Source organism: Macrotis lagotis, chromosome 3 (assembly GCF_037893015.1).
Source record: "Macrotis lagotis isolate mMagLag1 chromosome 3, bilby.v1.9.chrom.fasta, whole genome shotgun sequence".
Lineage (NCBI taxonomy): Eukaryota > Metazoa > Chordata > Mammalia > Peramelemorphia > Peramelidae > Macrotis > Macrotis lagotis.
The window spans coordinates 288,577,771-288,598,124 of NC_133660.1; the positions used below are offsets into that span (position 1 = coordinate 288,577,771).

Sequence of the window (20,354 nt, forward strand, 5' to 3'; positions counted from 1 at the left end):
TCATTCATACATTCTCTCACTTTTTAAATTATTTTCAATGACTGGCCTGTTCTTCTTGGGAAAAAAGATACTTTTGATTATTCTACCTAGTGCAACCTTGATTTTCATGTTTCTCAGACTATAAATAATAGGGTTCATGAATGGAGGCAATATTGTGTAGGTCATTGAAATCAAAAGATTTTGAACTGGTGATGTGTCTGATAAAGGACCCAAGACTGTGACCATGCCAGCAAGAAGAAATAAGATGAGGATGATTAATTGTGGTGAACAGGTAGACAAGGCTTTGTGACGTCCTTCTACAGAGGGCATTTTAAATACGGTGGAAAATATATAAGTATAGGATATAATTAAAAATCCAAAGCAGAATAAAACAAAAGTTGAACTTGTAGCAAGGAGTATATACTCAGAAAGGCGAACCTCAGATGATGCGACCTTCAAGACATGAGGGATATCACAAAAAAACTGATGGATCATATTGGATCCTGAGAAAGGCAAACGGAACATGTTCCCTGTATGGAGAGCTGAATAGACAAGCCCACTGACCCATGAACCAATTGCCACCCAAAGACAGCGGAGTGGTGTCATGGTGACACCATAGTGTAAGGGGTGGCAGATGGCCACATAACGGTCATAGGACATGGCCACAAGCAAAGCAACTTCTGTTGCAGAAAAGAAGATAAAAAAGAAAACCTGAGCAGCACAACCAAGAAGAGAAATGGATTGATTCCCTGTCAAGGAATTCACAATGAATTTGGGAAGAGTGGCTGAGATGCAACCAAGATCCAACACGGATAAGTTGCTCAGGAAAAAATACATTGGAGAATGAAGGTGTGGGTCAGTGACAATGGCAGTGATAGTGAGGAGATTGCCCAACAGGGCTGCAATATATATCAGCAGGAAAAAAACAGCATGTAGGACCTGTAACTCTCGAATGTTGGAAAACTCCATGAGAAAGAATTCCACAATGATGGTAAAATTCCTCATGTCTCCTGGAGTCCTATAATTCTTCTTGAAACTGTACGAGTAGAAGCCATCAAATTCTAAAAGGAGAGCACATAAACACTTTATTGCCGAGTAAAGCCATATACTTCAATCTATTCCTATCATGTTAGGAAATCAGATCATTTTAGAAGGTCATTATATGACTTGTATAAATGATATGTCATGTATTCTTTAATAGTGATATCTCCTGGGATCTACAATTTTATCAAAGTAGGAATGCACCAGGAGAGAAAGTTACTCTTGCAACTTTAGTGATATGATCTCATAATAGTCTTAGTAGATTCAAGCACAGGAAAGGTAACAGTTGGATTTGAATCCAAATCTTGTTTTAAGGTTTCTTCTTCTAGCTACTGTCATGGTGCCTATTAAGTAAGAATGATACTGATAATATTAATTCTAATGTTAATAATTATAAAATAATTTTGCTGAAAAAATGTTCATATATTTCGACTTTTCAAAACACTTTCTCCAAAGAAATTCTTTCAAAACATACTTACCTATTATGCTGAGAGAGGGGCAGAATAGATCTTATCCCACTTTGATGAAAATTTGTTCAGTTTATCCCCGTCTTCAGAATTAATGGTACATGGGCTAGAGGTAGTATCTGTTCAAGTACAGCAGAATGATAATGATAATAGTTAATATTCATCTGGAATTATTTTGCAAAATATTTTGCAAATATCATGTTCATGGTTCAAGCAATTCTGTGAGATGCTTCAGGTATTATGAATGAGACAGTGAAGCTCAGAGAGAAAGAATTTAAGCTGTAGTTTTCCTTAATTTGTCTTTTATAGCATTTCCTCTCTAAGATATAAGACCATAATGCAGAGATCAAATCCCAAAATTCTAACACCTACTTAATTAATTAAGCAAATTGACCGTTCTGCAATGGAAAAAACAAACAAACAGATAACAACAATACCTGAGTGGAGTTGTGGCATTTCTCTTTTCCCAAGTATGTATTTATTTTCCTCTCCAAATCACAGGTGCTATATGGTATACAAAGGTTATCTTTATCCACTCGAAATTGGTCCTGATCTCATAAGAAGCTGCAGAGGGCAAATGGGGAAGAAACAACCATGTGAAAACACTCGATCTGATGTGAATGGAAATATAATGCCCAATGTCCTTTTAGAGAAATGCTTTCTGAAGTCCCCAGGGAGCCAAGGAAATGAATTCATTCTTGTTAGCCACAGATTCTCTGACCTTTCTCTTGAGTATAATTAGTTAAGGTAGAGGTCCTTTTATTAATAATATGGGAAAAGGAGTTCACCCTTTAATGTTATATAATCCATCAGGATTTCTGTAGTCCATTAAATTCTCCCATGTAGCCTTCAATCTTGTGTAAAATCGAAGTCCGTTTAATTTGATTTTGTAAAAGTTTACTTTAAAGGAGAACCTTTGATCTTCGTGGGAAAAATATCCACTCTCTGCTTTACCTATCGCTCATCTAAACATTTGTATGTATCCGTGTGTTTATGTATAAATATATCTCTATGTAGACTTAGATGATATATTCATACACATATAATGTATGCATTTTGGGGGGACTAAATGACTACTATAGTTATGGCATACATCAGTATTTGTTCATGTATTTTTGTTTGCCTACATATATGAATATGTATTATAATGGAATAAAAGTGGGGGGGATTGACATAATTTTTTGGCCATATAAAAAGTTATTATGAGGAATTCTTTGTCAAATTTATTAAATAGGGAATAGGAAGGTCAGATATGTGCTTTGCAAGAACAATAGAATCGTTGAGTGACAGATGGACTGAAATGGGGAAAAGTAAGTCCAGAAAAATAACCAGAAGGATATTGCAATTGGACACATTTCAGAAGTCAGAAACATGTTCACTACTATCAAATAGCAGATATACTACTGGATTGGGGAAATAATTTGCCAAAAAGAGAGCCCATTCAAGGTATGCTGAAATATGTGTGTATTCAAACTATATATGTGTGTGTATATATATATATATATATATATATATATATATATATATATATATATATATACACACACACACACACACACACACACACACACACATATATGGATTAGGAGTATGTTCTATATATTTAGCAACATATGCACATATATATATAATTATTTAAATATTTATGTAGACATATATTTACATATTAAGCTGTGCAATATATGTATGTGTTCATGTGTGTAAATGCTTTAAAAGTAATTATTTTTCTAATCCAAAAGAATAATCGACTTAAAAACTTATACATAGGATATAATGTGATATGATGTGATATATGATATAAATGTAAAATGATTATGCTATAATAGGAAAAAGTTATGTATATGAATATATACACACACACACACACAGACATTATGTAAATTTGCTCCATTTTGTAAAATTTCATGATTTCAACTTGATTGATAGTGAGAAACATTGTTGGACCATCTGAATTAACACATTTAGAAACCTTCTAACACTCATATTTGTTCTCAGGAGTCTAATAGAATTAGTAGCAGCTAATTCCTAGGGTATCAGACCCATAAATTGAGTGGGTATTGGAGAAGGGGGGCAAGAAAGATTCTGTACATTTATACTTCTTTAAATATTGCTTTTATATATTTATGTATATATGAATACATATATGTGTGTATGCATGTATGCAAACACAAACATACACACACACACACACACAGATCCGGATTTAAACACTATAACATATTTAATAGAATCAGAGTCTGATAAGAAGCTATTTTAATGATTTTAGGAAATTCTATGGAAAAAAATGAAGCAGTCTACTTTTGCCATTGTAGACTCCATCTGATATGCCATTTTTTTTTAGTTTTTTTTTCAAAGCAAATGGGGTTAAGTGGCTTGCCCAAGGCCACACAGTTAGGTCATTATTAAGTCTCTGAGATCGAATTGGAACCCAGGTACTCCTGACTCCAGGACCGGTGCTTTATCCACTGCACCCCCTAGCCACTCCCTGATATGCCATTTTTGATTTGGAGAACAGCCTAGGTATCTAAGGTTCCAGTGGCTTGCCCAGCACCATATAACCAGCAGTTGAAGAATCGAGTCTTGAAAAAAGGACTTTCTAATTCAAAACCTACTCCTGATCACCTAGACCACACTGTATCTTTATTTGTTTCCATCTCTCTGTCTCTCTCCTTGTTCTTTTCTCATTTTCTCCTAAATGTTTATCTTTCATTGCTTCTATTTAGAAATCTATTAAATTCTCTATTTCATACACATCTGTATAGACACATATGCATATCTATATCAACATACCCTACTCTCATGAATGCTTTTCTCCTATGCACTTTTATATGAAATAAATAGAATTACTAATTTTCTAGAGTTTTAGATGGAGAAAGGAATATCGAATAGTTTGACTAAAGTTGCCTTTAAGGTTTTTGCATCAACATTGATTGGTAAATTCATCCTATGGTTCTCCATCTCTACTTTGTCCTCCTTGTCTGAATATTGAGAAACTTATTTATATCTTAAAGTATATGTGATAGCAGTTTACAAAGAGATACCTGTGATATAGGAGTGGGTGCTAAGCAAGAGATCATATAGATGAAACACCAGTGGTAGGAATAGCTGGTGATGGCTGAAAAACAGCCACAGGTTTTGGAGCTCGTGAACTAAAGATGGTCAAGGCAAATGAAAGACAAACTCTAGGACAAGGAACAGAACAGAACAAGGAACTGTTGGACATTTCCATTGCAAATAACCACTTCTGGATCATAGTTGTGGTGGTGGGAGGGGCATGTCATGTCAAGAGGGAGTGGAAAATCTGAGTGGAAATACAACTTCCAGTCCCAAGGAAACATCACATCCTGGGGAAAGACCAATGTGTAGTCCAGGAGAGCACTGACCACTCCTCTCTCCACAGATCATGCCCCCTTGGAAATAGCAAACCTTCCAAATATCCAGCATTGGCACCGAAAACATTTGTATAGAGACAAAATTATTCATCTCTCTAAAACAATTACTTAGGTGAAAACAGGGTTTTGACTGTTCCTACTCAACAAATATAATGCATTGGAAATCCCTTAATCAGTCAGAATCAATCCTATATAGGTATCTAGATTATTCCATCTAACAGCCCTTACTCCATAACCCTACACAGAAGTATTCCAAAAATTATTTTTACTGACTGAGATTTGGGGAGCATTTCCATCTTTTGACTCATAGTACCATTCAGGAGTCACCCCAGAACACTGAGAACACTCCTGAAATTCTTAGGTATCCCATTATTTAAAGAAAATTTATTTTGAGAACCAGATTATATCAAAAAAAGAATTTGCATTGGTACAGACAAAATGGTAGATTTACAAAAATGAATGAAAAGTAAAAATAGAAAAAAATCAAGCCAACAAATAGGATAACGTAGTAACCATGAGGTAATCAGATATATTGCCAGCAGTTCTGATTATATTATCCATTAAAGAATCAAAATCTCCTGCGAAATGTGGAATGAAAATGAAGCAATATAAAAAATTGTGATGTCCATAGTAAAAGCAGCTAGAAATAGAAATGTGTAAAAATAGTTACATGCTGATGATAATAATGATGTTTTTCTTTGTTTTATATTAACAATTTATTAAATTTAGGACATTAGAAAAAATTAAATTGTTTACCCAGGTAACACATTAAAAATCTCAGCGTTGAACTGGTTAGAGGAATATTTCAAGAATATAGTGGGACTATCTGTTGTTAGAGATCTCCTGGATGAATCTTTAAAATTTAGAGATGATATATCAGAGAAGCAGTGTTTATATAAAGGGCCAAAAGTAATTAGTAGCTAAATTGTTATCCAAACAATTCAGTGTTGAGTTAGTCACTTATTAACCTAGATGCGAATAGAAGAATTAACTAGTGTGTGTTGAGAATTCTATCCAAAGACAATATTAATGGGAAAAAATACATTAAATTCTGCAAATTAAGGAAAATTGCTATGTGAATAGTACTGTGATTCATTTTGAGACTACAAAGTTAAAAATAAAAAGTAGTCCATGCCTTCCATTTGAAGATTGAACTTATTAATAGAACAGAAGATATAAGATCATTTCAGAAGTGAAAAAAGATAAGTAGACAAATATAACAATAAATTTAAAAAACCCATAACACTTAATTATGACTAATTTCATTTAAAATTCAGCAAATTTTCAGGATGCTGCTAAAACAAGATGTTTTTAGAAAGCCAACAAATCTTTCTAGTTCTCATTAGACTCATAAAGTCAAGAAATAAATCAACATTGCACATAGAAAAAACAATAATACAGATTACAGATTTATGTATATATTAGAGAAATATAAATTAGAGATAAAAATGTGATGTTTCTCTTTCCCTCTTTTTCATTATTTGTTTATTTATTTATTCATTCATACATCTATCCATTCATTCATTTATTTATTTGTTTGTTTATTTGTTTGTTTGTTTGTTTTTAGGTTTTTTGCAAGTCAAATGGGGTTAAGTGGCTTGCCCAAAGCCACACAGCTAGGTAATTATTAAGTGTCTGAGACCAGATTTGAACCCAGGTACTCTTGACTCCAGGGACAGTACCTTATCCACTATGCCACCTAGCCAGCCCTGTCTTTCACTCTTGAAGAAGACTGCAACATCGGGAGGATGTTTTGCCAAGACAAGCACATGAATTGAATTTGAGTGAGGGGGGTGCTGTACTAACTATCCAGCCTCATCTTCTCCTCCAGGGTCATCTGAGTCCTGTAACCAAATATTAATCAAGCAAATAGTTAGTTGTGAGACAATTGGGGTTAAGTGGCTTGTTCAAGGTCACACAGCTGGTAAGTGACAAGCTGGATACAAACTGTCATCCTCCTGGCTCCAAGACTAGTGCTCTGTCCCCTTAACTACTTAGCTGTCCTACACATGAAAAGAAGAGAACATGGTGATTAGGGATTTCTATTCAGTTCAATAAATTTATTGATGTTCTATTATATGCAAAAGATCAAATTAGAGAATTTATTCATAACTAAGGTTTGTCAAGTAAGATACAACATGAGTAGGAGGTGCTATAATGAAAAAGACAATATGCTAAGAGATACAAAAAATTTGTTGGAATGTCTAAGGAAAGATTCTTTTAAAGTTCAATATAGAGGAAAAAGAGTTTGTGGAGTTCACATTTCTTTTTACGGTTAATCTCCCATCCTTCACTTTATTTTTTTTAATTTTAGAAAGATTTTATTTATTTTGAGTTTTATAATTTTTCCCAACTCTCGCTTCCCTCCTCTCACCCCCCCCACAGAAGGCAGTTTGATAGTCCTTACATCATTCCCATAGTATGAATTGTTCAAAGTTGAATGTTATGAAAGAGAAATTATATCATTAAGGAAGAAACAAATAGCATGAGACATAGCAGAATTACATAATAAAACATTTTTTAAATTAAAGGTAATCCTTGGTCTTTGTTCAAACTCCACAATTCTTTCTTAGGATACAGATGGCATCCTCCATTACAGACATCCCAAAATTGTGCCTGAATGTTGCCTGTTGGTACGAGCAAGTCAATTAAGTTTGATTATCACTTGCATGTTACTGTTAGGGTATACTGTTCTTCTGGTTCTGATCATTTCGCTTAGTATCAGTTCATGCAAATCCTTCCAGGCTTCCCTGAATTCATATCCACCCTGGGTTCTAATAGAACAATAATGTTCTCTCACATAAATATACCACAGTATGTTAAGCCATTCTCTAATTGATGGACATTCCCTCAGTTTCCATTTCTTTACCACCACAAATAGAGTGGTTATGACAATTTTTGTACGGGTGAAGTTTTTCCCTTTTTCATAATCTCTTCATGGTATAGACCCAGTAGTGGTATTGTTGGATCAAAGGATATGCACATTTTTATTGTCCTTTGGGCATAATTTCAAATTGCTCTCCAGAAAGGTTGGATGAGTTCACAATTCCACCAACAATGTATTCCACCACATCCCTTCCAACATTGATCATGGTCCTTTCTGATGATATTGGACAGTCTGAGAGGTGTGAGGTGGTACCTCAGAGATGTTTTAATTTGCATTTCTCTAATAATTAGTGATTTAGATCAATTATTCATATGATTATGGATTGCTTGATTTCCTCATCCATAAATTGCCTTTGCATATCCTTTGACCTTTTCTCAATTGGGGAAGGGCTTGTCTTCTTTTAAAAAAAACTTTGCCTCAGTTTTCTGTATATTTTAGAGATGAGTCCTTTGTCAGAAACACTAGTTGTAAAAATTGTTTCCCAATTTACTTCATTACTTTTGATCTTGGTTACAGTAGTTTTGTCTGTGCAAAAGCTTTTTAATTTAATGTAATCAAAATTATCTAGTTTGTTTTTAGTGATTTTCTCTTCCTTGGTCATAAACTGTTTCCCTTTCCATAGATCTGACAGGTAAACTATTCCCTAATCTTCTAGTTTGCTTATAATATTATTTTTTTAATATCTAGATCCTGTATCCATTTGGATCTTATCTTGGTATAGGGTATGAGGTGTTCGTCTAATCCAAGTTTCTTCCATAGTAACTTCCAATTTTCCCAGCAGTTTTTATCCCAATAGCTAGACTCTTTAGGTATATCAAACAGCAGATTACTATAATCGTTTCCTGCTATTGCAACAAGTCTATTCCACTGATCCCACCACTCTATCTCTTAGCCAATACCAGACAGTTTTGATGATTGATGTTTTATAATATAATTTTAAGTCTTCTAGGGGTAAGCCACCTTATTTTGCACTTTTTTCCCCATTAAATCCCTAGAGATTCTCGACTTTTTATTTCTCCATATGAATTTACTTACAATTTTTTTTTCTAACTCATTGAAGTAATTTTTTGTAATTTTGATTGGTAGGGGCACTAAACATGTAGTTTAATTTTTGTAGAATTGTCCTATTTATTGTATATGCTTGGCCTGTCCATGAGCAGTTGATATATGCTTAGTTAGTTTATTCTGATTTTATTTGTGTGAGAAGTGTTTTGTAATTGTTTCCAAAAAGTTTCTGAGTCTGCTTTGACAGGTAGACTCCCAGGTATTTTATATTATCTGAGGTTACTGTGAATGGGATTTCTCTTTCCAGCTCTTTCTGCTGCATCTTGCTAGTCATACATGTAAATGTTGAGTATTTATGAGAGTTTATTTTATATCCTGTGACTTTGCTAATGTTACAAATTATTTCTAGTAGATTATAAGATGATTTTTTGGCATTCTTTAGGTATACCATCATGTCATCTGCAAAGAGTGAGAGTTTTGTCTCCTTCCTTCCCTATTCTAATTCTTTTGATTTCTTTTTCTTCTCTTATTGCTGAAGCTAACATTTCTAATACAATATTGAATAGTAGTGGTGATAATGGGCATCCTTGTTTTCTTGTCTATGTCTTCCTGTAACTCTTTTAACTTCTCTAAGAATTTGGATGCTATCCCATTGGGTGCATACATATTTAGTATTAATATTACTTTATTCACTATGGTACCTTTTAGGAGGATAGAGTTTCCTTCTTTAGCTCTTTCAACACTATCTATTTTTGGAACTGCTTTGACTGAAATAAGCATTGCTACCCGGCTTTTTTTTTCACTTCAGCTGAAGTAAAATAGATTTTATTCCAGCCTTTTACATTTACTCTATGTGTATCTCTCTGCTTCAGATGAGTTTCTTTTAAGCAGCATATAGTAGGATACTGGTTTTTAATCCACTCTGCTATTCACTTACATTTTAAGGGAGAGTTCATCCCATTCATATTCATATAATTCAATAATTATTACCACTTAATTGCCTTCCATGTTATCTTCCCTCTGCTTGTATTCCCCCCCTTTCCCTTTATCCATCTTCCTCAGTATTTTATTTCTGAATTCTGCCACCTTCAATTTGTTTGCCCTCCTATACCCAAACCCACCCCTTTCCCCCCTTTCCTTTGCCCCTTCTTCCTTCCCTTCCTTATTTTTATTCCCCTTTTCCTTCCCCTCCACTTTTCCCCTTTTAACACTTTAAAAGTAACATAATTTTCTTAACTTAACTGAATGTATGTATGTTAACTTAAAGCCAATCTTATGACAATAAGATTCAGGCAGTTCTCATCTCCTCCCTTCTTCCCCTCAATTGCAATAACTCTTTTGGATCTCTTAATGCAGTGAGATTGACCCCTTTCAGTCTCCTCCATCCTCCCATATCTTTACTGTCCTCCTTTTTAAGGAGGTATTGCTTTTAAAACATTCTATCTGAGTCACAGAAAGGTCTTGAGTGTCCATCACTTCTGGCTATTCTCTCTACTAGAATTTCAATTATTGAGAGTTATTAGAGTATTTCTCCCAGATAAGGATATTTCCAGTTTAATCTTATTAGGTAACAGTTTTTAATCCCTTCCCCTCCTCCTTTTTGTTTAATTTTACCTTTTCATATGTGTCTTGAGTCTCCTGTTTGAAGTTCAAATTTTCTACTACACTCTGGTCTTTTCATCAGGAAAAGTTGTAATTCTCCCATTTCATTAAATGTCCATCTTTTGGGGCGGCTAGTTGGTGCAGTGGATAAAAGCACTGGCTTTATAGTCAGGAGTACCTGGGTTCAAATCTGATCCCAGACACTTAATAATAACCCAGCTGTGTGGCCTTGGGTAAGCCACTTAACGCCATTGGCCTTGCAAAAAAATAAAAAAAATGTCCATCTTTTGCCATGGAAGAGAAAGGTCAGCCTTGCTGGATAGTGGATTATTGGCTGCATTCCAGGCTTCCTTGCTTGTTGGAATATTGTGTTCCAGGTCCTTCAGTCCCTTAATGTTGATGCTGCCAGGTCCTGATTAATCCTTACTGTGGCTCCTTGGTATCTATTTCTTTCTGGCTTCTTGCAGGATTTTCTGTTTTATCTGATAGTTCTGGAATTTGGCTAAACTTTGAAGGAAAAGAAATCACTTCTCTATCTCTCAATATCCTTCAACCATTTGATCTCTCTTACTTCCATCCATCGATAACTAAACATTTTCAGATGATCATGCCTTCTTAATATACAATGCTCTCCAACCAATCTTTTACCTTTCCTATTTCTGTTGAATAAGGCATATTCACCTCAGCTATATTCCATCTGGTGAAATCTAACTGGTAAATTTATGGCTAGGATTTCACATTCCTCTAACGTGTTGCATAGACTTTGCTATTTCCATACAGACATTTGTATTTGTATTGTGACACACTATGTGATGTTTATTACAGAGTATAGTCTATGGAATTCAATTTGCTGAGAGCAAATTAAAAGTTTAACAGCATAAAGGTATACTACAACATAAATAACAGTAATTTGTGGTTCTGCAAGTCAATATGCGGTGCTTTTCAGGGAGATATGACTGCTCTACAGAATTCAGGAGACACTTTAGGTTTATTAAACTTTATTTCAGATAATTGAAAGAAGTTACCTAAAGAAGAACCTAGACTTGATAAATAATATTATGTGTGGCACTTCTCTTTAGCCTATTTTCTTCTCTCATTCATTCTGGATTATCTGTAAACAAACTGCAGGAGATCCTTTAGATCACCAGGGCTTCTTGTTTGGGTCCCCTGCTTATCCCACTATACTAACAACACCCTACTGGCTTGCATTTCTTTAAGTCTCAAACTCAACATACCTATTTACATCCTAATATAACTTCATCTAATATTGAAAATATTAAGATTTTTGTGTAATTATTCAATCATTTTATTAAAATACCTGGTATTCATTCTCATAAGGAATTATTATACTAAATTTCAGGAGGAAAAACTTAACCATGCGCTGGACTAGTGACCATATAATATCATTTGATAGTATAGTTTTACTGCAAATTCAACATATTAAATAAATATTGATTAAATTCCACATATATAAATAATACTAGACTGTTGAATCTGAGCCTCCAAAAAAAAGAACTCTCACCAACATGATTTTATTGAAAAATTACGCAATAAATTTGATATTTATGTTATAATTTAAAGGAAAAGAGATGGAATTTATACAATTTTGAATAATAGTTTATAAATAATGCAATGACCCCAAACTAGCATTGCTTCTTAGACTATAAGCTCAATATATTGATGGTAATATAAGTTTCTTGAGGTCATGTGTTAACTATTTCTCTATAGTCTCTCTTTATATTTTCTATATCTCCATAGTTTTATTAGATCTGTCTCTTTCCACCTACTAATATCTTTTTTCTGTGTTTGCTATCTCTTAGTATCATGGTACCTCAACTATAATTGACACAACTAAATGTTTATTGATGAATTTCAATCAGCATTTCCATTCAACAAACATTTCCAACATTCCACTGAATGCTGTACTAGGTGTTAGCTACATCAGTTAAACAAGACTATACTACCTTCGCTCCATTCATAGAATTATAATATAGGGAATGACCTATACACAGATAATTTTGAATGTTGTGCAATTAATATGTTGCCACATTTGCTGTTTTCTTGGCAAAGACACTGAAGTGGTTAACCATTTTCTTTTCCATGAAGAAACTGAGGCAAATGAGGCTAATTGACTTGCTCGGTGTCACTCAGCTAGTAAGTGTCTGGGACAAGATTTGAATTCAGCAAGGAGAATTTTCTTGAGTGCAATACCCACACTTTATCAATTTTTCTATCTAAAGGGCCACATAGATAATAATTCCAGATAAATACAAATGAGAGGTACAAAAGTCATTGCTCTATAAGTTTATACATGAAGTTTATTGGAAGTAAAAAATCAGGATTAGAGGCTTATAATTTCTAAGACAACTCCAAAGGCATTGAACCAAATCACACTTTACATCTCAGCAAATTAAGGCAATCCAAGGTAAGTACTAATTTTTGGCCTTATGTTGGAAGGCAAGTCTCCTATCTCTAAATGAAGAAAACTTTCTTCAGCACCATACTGCCTATCTCTAAACAGATAATTTTATTTAACTAAGAATTATTCAATATGTACTCACTAAGTACAAGAGATTATATAAGGAATGGAATAAATTCAAAGAAAAATTAATAAAGAAAAGAGATATTCAACAATTCTGGATCATAATAAAAAATACAAATCATTTCGAGAAGTAACAGATAAAAGTAATTTTAAGAAAGGTAGACATGAAATACATTCTAGACAATGCTCTAGAATTCTTTCTCTGTGAAATAATATCATAATGCTCATGTGGAGGAAGAGGATGACAATGATTACTATTAATATTGTGTGATTTAGAAAACATTGGCAAAGAAGGCTATCAAGGAGAGGCAAGTTCAGATTAGTCCAAGAATAACCACAGTGTCGTCATCTGGAGAAGCCCTCTTAATCCCATATATCTCCATCTGTGACTGTATTTTCACTGAAGTAAATTTCCTTTTGTTACAGACTACATTTGCGTTCAAGTCTCAATCTCAGAGTACCTATTTACATCCTAATACAACTTAATCTAATATGTAAAATATTAAGATTATGTAATTATTCAATTAAATTTTTAAAATACGTATATATAAAACAAAATAATGTCAAGAATTGCATTATCTGATAGAGGTATATGCAAAATTGAGAGGCACTCTCAAATTGACAAAAGTTTAAAACCATGGTGATAGATCAAATTGCTAAGGAAGAGAGATATCAGTGAATCTATTATACCCCAGTATTTTTGAATAGTACTCATGTTTAGGGAGCATGTGGAGATGCCAGTAAATTGTACACAGAAATAGAATTTAATGGCTTAGGAGAGTTGGGATAATAATATGTGACTTACGCCTGGTGAGTAATTCTTTTCTTCATGTTTGTGCATCTTAACTCTCTATTTTTCTGATATGGTTACTGTATTCCTTTTTTTTTGTTTTTGTTTTTGTTGTCTATCTAAAGAGCCCATTGCTTAGCACAGTTCCTGCTTCATAATAAACAGGTAAGTAGTATTGATGGACTGATTTATTGAATTTGGTCCTCTTTGTTTCAGTCCCTCTAATATTTTGGATCCATCAGGACATGAATAATTGTTTTTCTCATCTTTATGACAATATATACCTAATGTAGTGCCCCGGAAAGACCAATATTTTGTTAAAAATTTGTTGGAACACATTTGAATACAATGACAGTATGACAGTATGCCTTATTGTGAGATGGGAATAAAGTATACTTTTTTTCCTCTTCTATTTCATTATTCATGTGATCTAATATACACTAAGGAAATACCTCAAGCCATACTAAGTCTCTAAGGGAAAGAGAGGAAATACAATTGAAGAGCTCCTGGAAAGTAGGTTCAAGGAGCTTCCTTTTTGCCAGAAGGACCTTCAGGTTTACACGAATATGCCAAAATATATCTTCATTGCATAGCACCAGGTCCCCAATGACTATGGATTCACACAAATCTAAATCAGTTTTATTACATGAACTCAAAGGGTTAATAACATTCCTTGGCTTTTACCCTCATCATAGAATTTGAATATGGAGCCATATTCAAAAGAAAGATTGAGGTTTATTCATGTCCACAGCAGAATATCTACAAAAGTAAATTAATGGGAAGCTCATACAAAAGAATTTTTTAAAACTCTGCCTAAAGAAAAACATTAACAAAACATAAATATAAGTCTTGTATAGAAGATGTCACTAGAGGAGAACCTTAAAGGTACTTTGGGGTTTCTGGAAGCCTGGAGAACGTAGAAAATTCCTAATGTGGGACGCAGCTTTTGAACAGGTTTAGGTGAGATGAAATGGCAGGGACCAACAGGAGTGACACCAGTATAGATGAAAATAGGATCCAGGTTTGGTTGTGCAGATTTTACCTTGAAATACTACGATCAGGATGAGACCTTGCAATACTACGATCAGGATGAGACTACTAGGAATAGTTTTAATGAATTCATTTATGAAAAAAGTTACTGGATGAATGACTTAAAATAAAAAAATTGCACAAATATTTGTTAGGGGGATATATATATATATATATATATATATATATATATATATATATATGTATGTATATATGCCTTCAAATATTAACTGGCTAGATTCAATGACCTCTGAAATGTTGAGGATTGAATTAGAAAAGAAATTGGAAGAAGCACACACATAATTAAAACTAAACAAACAAAATGAAACAAGTAGGAATTTCGTCAATCCAAGTTCTGGGAGGGACTTCGATTATTATTCATTTCAAGCCCCTAGGTTGAAAGATGGGGGCCAAAGGTCAAGAGAAACTTTTTTTTTCCAACTCTCCATAATCCCTAACCCTATCTGAGTTTGACCTGGACTCTTGAACCTAAGGAGAACTTCAGAACATCATCAGAAGTGTGTCCCAACAGATTCATGATTCAGACTAAAGAAAAGTTCAATTTGTAGTTCATATGTATTTGTATTTGTAGTGAAATTTGGGACTACAACCATAGGATAAAACAATACAATTTCTAATAAAATTAATTTAATATTCTACTTGGAAAAAACATGCAAACTTTTATTCTTGTTAGAGTAGAAGATAAGACAAATAAAGTTTAAAAAAAAAGAAAAAAGAAAACTGTATAAATCATTCCCCTATTCATTTTTTAAAGTTGTTTCTTTTGGGCAAGGCAATGGGATTAAGTGACTTGCCCAAAATCACAAAGTGAGGTAATTATTAAGTGTCTGAGGACAGATTTGAACTCAGGTCTTTCTGACTCCAGGACTGATGTTCTATACACAGCACCACCTAGCTCCCCTTCATTCCTCTTTTCTTGCATGAAATAGCTTTTCCACCCTAGCAAGGATTTACTAAGGTTTGTGTGAGTACTCTGTTGGATATTAGTGAAGATAAAATATTTAGATATGATTAAATTCAATGTATTTAAGCTTTTGTGCTTTACATTATTTTATTATATATTTTCCAAATATATTTAAAAATTGTTTTCATTCTATAATATTTGTAATATTTAAGTTCCATATTTTAGGACTTAGTTTCATATGATAATATTTCATATTATCATAAAGATAATATTAAGCTCCAATATTCAGGATAATTGTGTTAATAAAGTATAATTAATATGCTCAGAAGGCAATAAAATGTGCATACCCTTTGATTCAGCAATACCATTACTAAGTTGATATCCTAAAAAAGATTCAAAAAAGTGTAAAAAAACTCACATGTACAAAAATGGTCATAGCATTTCTTTTCTTTCTTTTTTTTAATAGCAGCTGTTTTTGAGGGGACAAAGAATTGCAAATTGAAGGAATGCCCACCAATTGGGGAATGTCTGAACAAATTGTATTATGGAAAACTATTGTTCAATAAGAAATCATAAGGGATGAAACTTTAGAAAAAGTCTAGAAGGACTTGTATAAACTGACACTGAGTGAAGGGAGAAGAACCAGAAGAACATCTCCCCACTAACAACAACACGGGCTGATGAGCATCTATGATAGACTTGTTCATTTCAATAGTGCAACAATCAAAGAAAATTCTAAAAACCTTGTGATGGGAAAAACCATCCACATCCAGAGAAGGAATGGTGAAGTTTAAATGTCGACCAAATCTTGCTATCTTCAATTTTTAAAAGTTGTTTTATGTATTACATTATTATTTTCTCTTTAATGTTTTTCTTCCCATACCAAATGATTCTTCTTTCACAACAAAAATCATCTTTATTTAGCATAATTATATATGTACAACCTATATCAAATTGCTTTCTGTCAGGAAGAAGAAAGGAAGAAAAATGTAAAACTCAAAACCTTTGAAAAAATGATTTACAAAAACTATTGTTGCGTGTTGTTGAAAAACAAAAATATTTTTAAGAAAAGAAAAGTATAATTAAAATATTCTGTGTAATCAGAGGGAAAAAGATCATGAAAGCAAGGTAGATTAGGGCAAAGACCTTTGATTTGTTAATGAGAAGACTGAGGCCATTCTTCTTCAAGTCTTTCGATTTGATGCTTTGAACTACAGAAGGACTCAAACGAAATAAGTATCTGAACTAAATATGATGCCAGTAAGAAGAGCCTCTAGAATAGGGATTGAAAGGCCAGGCTGACCTCATGAGACAAACTTACCCTAGTTAGAATTAGAACAGATCAAAACTTCTGTACTAATCATCATTTGGTCAAGTCTACTGAATATGCATTTTACTTCTAGCCCAGGAAGGGTAGAAAGACCCAGGGTAAAAAATTTTTAAATATATATTTTAAAAACAATCATAGAAGACAAACGGAATGTGATTCTAAAGATAATTAAGATAAGGTCTCTTCCCTAAAAATAATCTGCATATAATTAGCATACTTCTTTTTGTCATTCCCAAACCTGAGAATTTAAGTCCCCCAAATGCTGACTACTGAAGGATGAAGATATTTCACGTGACCGGAATCAAAGTATATATAAAAACCACATTCTGGTGTGCTGACTTTGAATAGTCAAGCAGTAGCATAATTAGTCCAAAGCCGAGATAGCCCTATATTATCATTAGCGATAAAATGCCCCTTCCGTCACATATGTTTGAGGTTCATTGTCCAACAATGTACCATTCTGTGGACACACACAGATTGCAATAGTAGAAGCATTACTGTTGGGGATCACATTTCATCTTGGTCCCTACTTCTCAGGCAGAGCTGGGTCCTACTGAACCTTACTTGGTCATACTGACCCTACTGACCCCAAGGGACCCTTACTTTCTTAGAATGTGGTCATGCAGTCCCCACCTGGGTACAAGGTATTTGATGGGAAGTTCATTTATCTAGGTTTCCTGGGCCAGTCCCTAGTTTTAATCAATTTCCCCAACAGGAAAGTTTGGTTTCTTAATTACACAATAAACGCTAATATGCAGCTGTCCTCTGCCACCACTCACTGAAGCTGTTCTCCATTTGAAAAAATACCCATGTACCCCTCTTCTTGTGTCCAGAATCGAGGAACATATTCACCCTCAATAATGGTCTGTTTTCTTATATTACTAGATCCTTTTTCAAATGCTATGTTCACTCATTTTTCTCAAGGGTGTTACCAGTCTCTAGTAACTTTTAAGAGATTCTTATCTCACTTTTTATAAGATCACCAAAGAGTAATATTTGAAGCCCCTCCTAATTCCATTAACCCTAATAGTTCACCTAAGAGGTAAAAGCAGTAAGAATAATAGAGTGTTGACCCAACATTGCATTTTGTGTAGTACTTGAGGAATCCAGTGCCTCTGATAATTGCTGCTTCACATTCCAAAATGTTAACATCTCATCTGGGAGAAATCAATTTATAAAGAAACCCTTGAAAAACTCCCAAACTCTACTATACAAGCAAAGTACTGAAAAGCAAATAAGATGTTAGCAAATACATATTTTCAGTAGGAGATCATGAAAGACTTTGTGATCTGATTTTTCAAATGGAAGACAGCTAAGGATGGTTACAGTTATTTCTGGAAAATAAATGAAAAGCTAAAAAGACAGCTATGCGATTTCCATCATCATTCCATATTATGCAAGTATTTTGTTTGATATGAACAATTAATATTCCTTTCACTTGAATACAGGCTTCAATCCACTGTATCAGGTCCTTGGTCAAATGAATTATAGAGACATAGGTCTGTGGGATCCTCTAGGATGTATCTTAATAATTAAAAAATTTTAAATGAATGATTTTTTTGCTGAAAAGAAGTGATTGTCCAAGCTCAAAATATTGGGGATTATATTTTATCTGTAAACAAATATTAACTATTAACTTTATTTTGTTACATTTGCATATACTTTATTATTATTCATGCATTTTCATAATTTTAAATTTTTTTAAAATTGGATATTTCTATTTTGGAACAAAAGGCAATTTTGATTACCCTACCCAGTGCAATCTTGATTTTCATGTTCCTTAGACTATAAATAATAGGGTTCATGAATGGAGGCAATATTGTGTAGGTCATTGAAATCAAAAGATTCTGAACTGGTGAAGTGTCTGATATAGGGCCCAAGGCTGTGAAAATGCCAGCAAGAAGAAATAAGATGAGGATGATTAATTGTGGTGAACAGGTAGACAAGGCTTTGTGACGTCCTTCTACAGAGGGCATTTTAAATACGGTGGAGAAGATATAAGTATAGGATATAATTAAAAAACCAAAGCTGAACAAAACAAAAGTTGAACTTGTGGCAATGAGTAAATATTCAGCATCACAAACCTCAGTAGATGAAATCTTCAAGACATGAGGGACATCACAAAAAAACTGATGGATCACATTGGATCCTGAGAAAGGCAAACGGAACATGTTCCCTGTATGGAGAGCTGAATAGATGAGCCCACTGAACCATGAACCAATTGCCACCCAAAGACAGCGGAGTGGTGTCATAGTGACTCCATAGTGCAAGGGGTGACAGATGGCCACATAGCGGTCATAAGACATAGCCACAAGTAAAGCAATTTCTACTCCAGCAAAGAAGATAAGGAAAAAAACCTGAGCAGCACAGCCAAGAAGAGAAATGGATTGGTTACCTGTCAGAGAATTCACAATGAATTTGGGAAGAGTGACTGAGATGTAGCCAATATCCAACAGAGATAAGTTGCTCAGGAAAAAATACATCGGAGAATGAAGATGTGGGTCAGTGATAATGGCAGTGATAGTCAGGAGATTCCCCATAACTGCCGCAATATATATCAGCAGGAAAAAAAGAGCATGTAAGAGCTGAAGCTCTCGGATGTTGGAAAAATCAATAAGGAAGAATTCTTTGATGATGGTAAAATTGTCCATGACTTCTGGAATGCTGTTATTGATCTTGTAATAATATAATTAGAAGATATCAATTTCTAAATGAAAAGCATAGAATCACTTTATTAAAATGAGAGACCATGAACTTCAATCTATTCTAACTCAATATGTGAGGGGGAATCATCTCCTGTATAAAGGATATTAAGTACCATTCTACGGCAACCACACTCTGTCTTAAATTCGAGCTATCAAGCCCACTATAAAAACTGAGCCTCCTTGAACTGACTTACCCAACAGAAACTCTCTTCCTAACTTTCCTTATAGGCAGGTACACAGACACACAGACACACACAACCACACAGATGTCACATTCACACCCCAGTCTCCCCAACACACACAATCTACATCTGTAGATTGAATGCCTTTTGCAAGATGCCACTATATTTCGAATCAAAATATGTACCAGTGTACAAAATTCTGATAAATGATAGCTGATACATAGATAAATAAATATACTATTTATTGGACACTTTGTATTGCCAGGCACACTAGACTAAATACAACTTATTTGTCGATGAGTCTTGAGTCATTTTGACCCTACAGATGCACAAATTCATTTTTTTCTAGGATGTCAGAGTATCTGTTTCAGCCTCTTGAAAGGTGAGATGGACCTCCTTAAAACCTCTATTGATTGCTCAGAACTTTCTTAATATAAAACTGAGTAATTACGGAGTTTCTGGAAGATGTAATGTTCTT

General features: G+C 33.9%; 2 protein-coding genes across 2 annotated transcripts; both read right to left on the minus strand.

The window, feature by feature from the left end:
• Positions 1–984, minus strand: LOC141519422 (olfactory receptor 14I1-like). The gene has a single exon (XM_074231664.1). It carries the CDS (start codon positions 982–984, stop codon positions 1–3), a length of 984 nt encoding a protein of 327 aa, XP_074087765.1.
• A 17,696-nt stretch (positions 985–18,680) lies between these two features.
• LOC141519423 (olfactory receptor 14I1-like) lies at positions 18,681–19,640 on the minus strand. Its single transcript, XM_074231665.1, has one exon. It carries the CDS (start codon positions 19,638–19,640, stop codon positions 18,681–18,683), a length of 960 nt encoding a protein of 319 aa, XP_074087766.1.
• Between the last annotated feature and the right edge of the window lie 714 nt (positions 19,641–20,354).

Excerpts from the sequence above, each read along its gene's own strand:
- LOC141519422 (XM_074231664.1), bottom strand. The coding sequence starts at position 984 with ATGAGGAATTTTACCATCATTGTGGAATTCTTTCTCATGGAGTTTTCC.
- LOC141519423 (XM_074231665.1), bottom strand. The coding sequence starts at position 19,640 with ATGGACAATTTTACCATCATCAAAGAATTCTTCCTTATTGATTTTTCC.